The sequence below is a fragment of the Neopsephotus bourkii genome, unplaced genomic scaffold, assembly GCF_033783945.1.
Source record: "Neopsephotus bourkii isolate Nb327-2 ecotype Australia unplaced genomic scaffold, CSIRO-AGI_Nbou_v1 NB_1292, whole genome shotgun sequence".
Classification (NCBI taxonomy): domain Eukaryota; kingdom Metazoa; phylum Chordata; class Aves; order Psittaciformes; family Psittacidae; genus Neopsephotus; species Neopsephotus bourkii.
Window position 1 is genome coordinate 1390420 of NW_026901776.1, and position 6153 is coordinate 1396572.

General features: G+C 39.1%; 1 protein-coding gene across 4 annotated transcripts in view; it reads left to right on the top strand.

Moving 5' to 3' along the window:
• Positions 1–5134, top strand: part of ACTN2 (actinin alpha 2) — a 68081-nt gene extending 62947 nt beyond the window's left edge. For 2 of the 4 annotated variants that reach the window (XM_061365720.1, XM_061365723.1), the window contains exons 19-21: positions 1302–1367; positions 2270–2428; positions 3786–5134. In XM_061365720.1, the coding sequence (XP_061221704.1) occupies positions 1302–1367; positions 2270–2428; positions 3786–3944 (384 nt within the window). In that variant the 3' untranslated portion in view covers positions 3945–5134. Of the gene's footprint in view, positions 1–77; positions 156–1301; positions 1368–2269; positions 2429–3785 lie in introns of all 4 variants that reach the window. The other 2 variants (XM_061365722.1, XM_061365721.1) reach the window with 2 other exon arrangements.
• The last annotated feature ends 1019 nt before the right edge of the window (positions 5135–6153 follow it).

Below are 6153 nucleotides of genomic sequence, written 5' to 3' on the forward strand. Positions count from 1 at the left end.
AACCAACTAACCTGATCTGTGGTTTTTCTTTCTTTCCTTTCACCTTCCCAAATGCATGACCTGTGATGGGATGCTAGGATGAATCTGACAATCTGCATTCTGATGAATTTAAAGCCTGCCTCATCAGTCTAGGCCAGGTTGGAAATGACCTGCAGGTAGAGGAAACCAATATTGTTCTGTTTGCAGATAGATCAGATAATAGCCAAAGAGATAGTGGGTTTAAATTCCAATGTACTGGTCATAATGCTTTGAAAAGATTCTGTCTCTGGGAAGACAACTGGATTAGATGGACTGTCAGCATCACTTGGAGCTGAATTTTTCTATGCATTTTTCAAAGATCTTTCAGGTTGTTTCTTTCACTTGGTTTGAGATGGCTTATTTGGAATCTACTAGGTAACTCGAGGAGCTCCTGCACTTCTTACACTCGGACTTTTGCTATTTTTTCTTTTCCTCAGGCTCTATACAAGCTTTCTATTGCTATGTCCTGATTTAGGATGAAACAAACAATTCTCCCCTAACAGCTACATTATATCACAACATAGAGGAAACATTTATTTACTTTCTACCTATAATACATTTAATGTTTACTCAGCTTTGAGTCAGGAGTGCCACAGATACGATATTGCCTGGAAAATGAGCAAACTCCTTTTGTACAAGGTCATCTACTGTTCTCCTTCCAAGTCCTGTAAGTCTCATCCTTTGAGCCACTGTGCACATCTGTGTGCTGTAGTCCAGGTCTTGCAGTCAGAAGAAAAATCCCTTTACTTACTTCCTGTATGTCAGCAGACATCTCTCATAATGTACCTACCTTAGCCTTGGAGTGGAGTATTTGAAACAGTCAGTGACACACTATTTTCAGACCGTTTTTAACTATACTTGAAGCCACTACAGCATCCCATGTAGAACCTTTCAAAGACATTTCACATTAGGGAGGCAGCTTGAGCATCTCCTGAATTTGACTAGTTTAGTAACAAACTTTTCTCATTGCCCTTCTCTTTGTCTTCTCTGGTTGTGTTCTCTGTATTTTTGTCTTCTTCACCTCCTTTTATCCTTTATCTCTCCCTGACCTTTCCTGATGTTACTTTTTTTGTGGTGAAAACGTCTGTTTCTTGTGTGTAATATGTTAGTTACTTCTTCCTCCTTTAAAACTGATGATGATTCCGGTGACCTGCTTGGGCAATATCAATGAATATGTTCATACACTGGATCAAATGTACCAATGGTCTAAACTCGTCATCTCTCTGGAAACTGGATTCTTCAAACCTTCTCTTCTATATTCCTTATGTTATTTTGGTCAATAGAGGAAGAATGGATTGATGGACCACGATGATTTCAGAGCTTGCTTAATTTCAATGGGTTATGATTTGGTATGAATTTTAAGAAACAATGGCAAATGATTCTGCTTACAGTTTATAACATTAACAGAGTGGCACTAAAGCTTATTTGTAATTGGCATATTACTAACAATGTAATTGACACTTTAGAGATTCTTGTTTGCCTTTTCTCTATTTCCAAATGGTGAAAAAAGAAAATTAAAAGTAAAATTAGGCACTTGAAAACCATATTCTGTGGTTCACTGCACTGTTCTTTGAATTAAGGAAACTTTAAAAGTTGAAATTAACAGTTAGTTACTGATTTTTTGTTTTGTTTTATTTTCTACTTTTTAAACTGCATGAGGAAGAATGAGTTTGATGCCATTTAATTCTCCTAAGCTATCTTTGGGCTTGCATTTTCTTTCCTTCACTTATTTATTCTAAAATTTCACCCCCAAATGCACCATTTTTAGTGGAAAAAAAAGGATTAGCCTTAGTTAATCTGTCCTATATTTGGCATGAAATTTTCCGAATTGTTTCCCTTGTAGACACACTGAACCAAGAAGTAAGTACACTGATTCTCAGGCTACCGTTTCACCTCCCTTTCTGGTACTTAAATTACAATGGATTTAGGATGGGTGGAAAATTCAGTGTTAAAACAAGCTAAAAGGGCACTGAGGGAGGCTGGGAGGGGGAGAAGTTACAGAAAGTTAATTGAAAGGTACATACTTCGTATTTAGTAGAAGGAGTGCATTTTTTAAAAGCACTGAATCCTTTTTACAAAAGAGGGGTGCAAATTCAAGATCTCAGATTTCACTGACATTTATGTTCCTAAGTCAGGAAGATGCTTTAAAGACTTGGTAACCACTGGTCCCTTCTGGTTCATGAGAGACACAGGCTGTTGGTGACTGATGTTATGGTGACCACTTTTTTTCTTGTTTTGGATTCTGTGAAAGGGTGAAGCAGAGTTTGCCCGAATCATGTCTTTGGTTGACCCCAATGGGCAAGGAACTGTCACTTTCCAGTCCTTCATTGACTTCATGACCAGAGAAACGGCAGACACAGACACGGCTGAGCAAGTGATAGCTTCCTTCAGAATCCTGGCTTCAGACAAGGTCAGTCATCATGCTGCTGTCCGGGAATATTCAATAGCTCTCCTATTTAGCTCTTCTTTGATGAAAGTCTTACACAAGCCTTTTAGTAAGAGTGAAGCTTTATTTTCAGTTTGTAAGACTTCAGAGAAAGCCTTTGCCTTTTCTTCTTGTTTGGAACCAAGACTCTTAGCTGACATAGGTGCAGAATTCAAGACTTTGTCTGTGTACCCTCATATCACAAAGAGGCAACATACAATCGGACATCTTAGACAAGACTTAGGCAGTTTGTCTGTATAACGGATAAACTGTACGTCAGGTTGTTTCCACACAACAGCCTTGATTAGAGGGGAAATCATTCTGCCTTTTGTGCTGCTGTCTGGATGTTTCAGTGTGGAGTCTGGCTCTCTGGAACATAGCCAGGGTCAGTTGCACAAGACTACACCTAGTTGTGAACCATGTTGCAACCTGACAGCTCATTCAACAGGGTGATGCAGTGTGGTGCACCCCTATCCTAGGAGGAGCAGGAGGAGAAGGAGGCCTCCTCTAGTCACTGAGTTCATGGAGGAAGCTTTGAATTTGGCACACTTTCCTTCCCACAGCCAGATCCACTGGTGAATGAGTGGTGTATGAAGATGAAAGGGAGGATAATGGCAACACAAGAGCTTCTGAAAGAGTCAGGGCCATAAACAGTGCTGCCAGGAAACCAATTCTGTGCTATGGAGAAAAAAGAGATCACAGCAGCCCTAATTGCCCAAGCTCTCTCTATTGATTTTCTCCTTTTGGCTGTTTGCATTGATTTTGTGATCCCAGTTACTGCAGATCACATTCTGAATTCCAGACACGCTTTTAGTAGGAATTCATGTGGAAGCTGAAAGTCAGGGTCTCAGGAAAAAATGGTTTTCTTTACATTGCTTTTCTAAATAATGTCAAGTCTCTTAACAGGAGGGTATCCTTCATATCATAAATACAAGCAATTAAGAGCAATAATGCATCTTTATTGCAAATATATTAGGACCTAAAAACTAACAGGATCTAACTGAAAATGTGCCTGTCCTGTTGCTGTGGAAGGGACAGCAGTGCGCTTTGGAGATACTAGCTATCCATGGATGGATGAGCTGTTATCAGTAGCAGTTTACCCATGGCTGCACACTGCTTGGCAGCTAACACTTAGACACATAGCCTGAGACTGGATTTTGATCTAATCAGTTTGCTGGTAGGATATTCCCCTTCAACTCAACATCAGGGATGGAATTTACTGAGGAAGATATTGGTCTCAGAGAAACAGCCAAGATGTCCAAGCTTAATAGTCACAGATATAGAAAATATTTTGTGTCTGAAAAATACATTCTGAATTTGTCAATCCTTTCCCCCTTCCCAGCCTTATATCCTGGCAGATGAGTTACGCCGAGAGCTGCCTCCTGAGCAAGCTCAATACTGCATCAAGAGAATGCCTCCATACACTGGCCCGGGTTCTGTTCCTGGGGCTCTGGATTACACTTCATTTTCATCAGCACTGTATGGAGAGAGCGACCTCTGAATCTGTAATTGACCATCTTCATGGTAGACACTAAAAATACCCACCTTGTTGCCCAGATTGCTTCTCAAAAGCTTCGACAAGCTGATTTAAAAATGAGTTTTACAAATACAGTAGGTACTGTCAGTGTAAAGTGCTAGTAACTAAAGTAACTAGTGTATATTCAAGTGTGCAGCATGCTAGATTTCTGCATTGTTGATTTTAGGTTGTCTGTCCCATACAGTGATAGAAAAAATATATAAAAATATTACAAGCTATTAACTTTGGAAATACCCTTTCAGAAAACAGAATGTAAAACCTAGAAGTATTGAAACTCACAAAATATTTCTCCGTTTTCAAAAGGTTCCAATGCCATATGCGCTTCTTTTACAATGTTCATGAAAGTATATTAGAAGTCATACTTTTTTCTTTTGTAGAGCAATATTATTTTCCTCTATTGATTTCTGATTTTGTATGCTTCTATTGGTGGAATTTAATAAAATAGTAAAATGCATTTTTTCAGGGAAGACATATAGCAACCAAGTAAACTACTTAATTGCAAAAATAATCCAGAATGCTACGCTTTTGTCTCTTAATGATGGTTTTATCTTATCACAAACAGTTGTAATATAGGGGAGAAAGCTGATTAAATTGCAGGTTTAGAGTTCTGTAAGCAGTAATTTTCTTTAAGGCCTTTAACTTTTACATCTGAGGGAGTACAACTTTTATAATCTGAAATAATACGGAAGCTAATTTCATGTGAGCTTTTTGTTTTGAAACCCTCATTTTTGTCTTGTGTTGGATGGTTTTTGTTTCTCAGTATGATAAAGCCAGCCCCTTGTTTTATTAGTGGGCAACATTCATCTTTATCCTGCATAATGCAAAATCCCATCTGAGCAAATGTAGTGTGGTTGTCTTGCAGCTTTAACTGTTCAGTACTCAAGTTTCAGTTTGTCTTGACTTCTCCGGGATCGCAGGCAGTTCTGTCTGTGTTATGCTCCTGTGTGCTAGTTGTTTACTGTTTTTTTGTTTTTCCATCTTGAGAAACGACAGAGAAATAAAAGCAGTAACTTTTTTACTTGAATCCTACCGACACTGAGGAAATGCAATGTAATCAAACAAAGCCATTTACAAATGGTGACGTGAGCTGTGCAGCCCAGTGCTATTAAAGCAATGATGTGCCTATTAAATAAAGTATGCTTTTCGAAACCTTATGAGACTCTGTCATTGGCAGTTATCTAGTGGTGCCCTCCAGAAGTGGAAACACTTCTGAACATTAAAGGAGGTTTCAGTCTGCTAAAAGTTCAAAAAAGCATGTTATGCATTTCTGTACACTGTGCTTGAACAAGTTGCTGCATGCTGGAGGGAGACGTTATGACTTCACAAAGTGAAGGTGGAACTCAGAATGCATGGGTCAGAGTTTCCATTTAAGTCACCTGAGCACAGATGTCCATAGCTTGTTAGATTCCTAGCTTAGGTTGATTTCAGTAAGGCTTAGGCACTAATGCTTTTGAAGATGTTGGCCTCTTGTGTATCTCTCCTTTTCCTCATGCAAAATAGATGTTAAATATGCAATGATGTTTTAATGGCCTTTGCTCTGCAATCAATGAATGGGAAGCATTAAAAATGTGTTTGTGATTTCAGTTCTGATGCAGGCATCCTGCAGGTAAGGTGCATGTGGTGGCAGCAATTTCAAAACAACCCTGGAGGGGACAGGCAATGACCAAATGCCACTTCCTCCTCCACCTTGTGTTCAATGACCAGCAGAGGACTTACTTAGAGAAATACTAGGCCTAGAACCACATCTCCTACAGTGCATGTGCAGCCTTGAACACAGCCAGAAGCTGCTGCTGCCACTGCTGATACTGGCATGTGCAGTGCTACCATCTCTTTTTGTGATGACAGTGCCCATTCAAACTAAGTTGGGAAGCTCTGCCATAAACTGCATTTACAGCTAAATGACTGCTGGGCAGGCTGAATCCTATTAAGAAATAAATCTGTATATCTCATTGAAACAGTTTAATCCAACTAGAAGAATAAAACCTTCAGCTTCCAAACATGGCACAAAAGCAAAATCTCAGTGCTACAGGCAGGATTATGCTAAAATTTGGCATAGAGACAATTTATATCTGACACCTCTATCAAGTATCATTCATGGTCTCTACCTGCTGATTTTTTGTATTGTGATATTTTTCCTAATTTTCATAGTATAGAAGAGACTTCTGAACTGCTC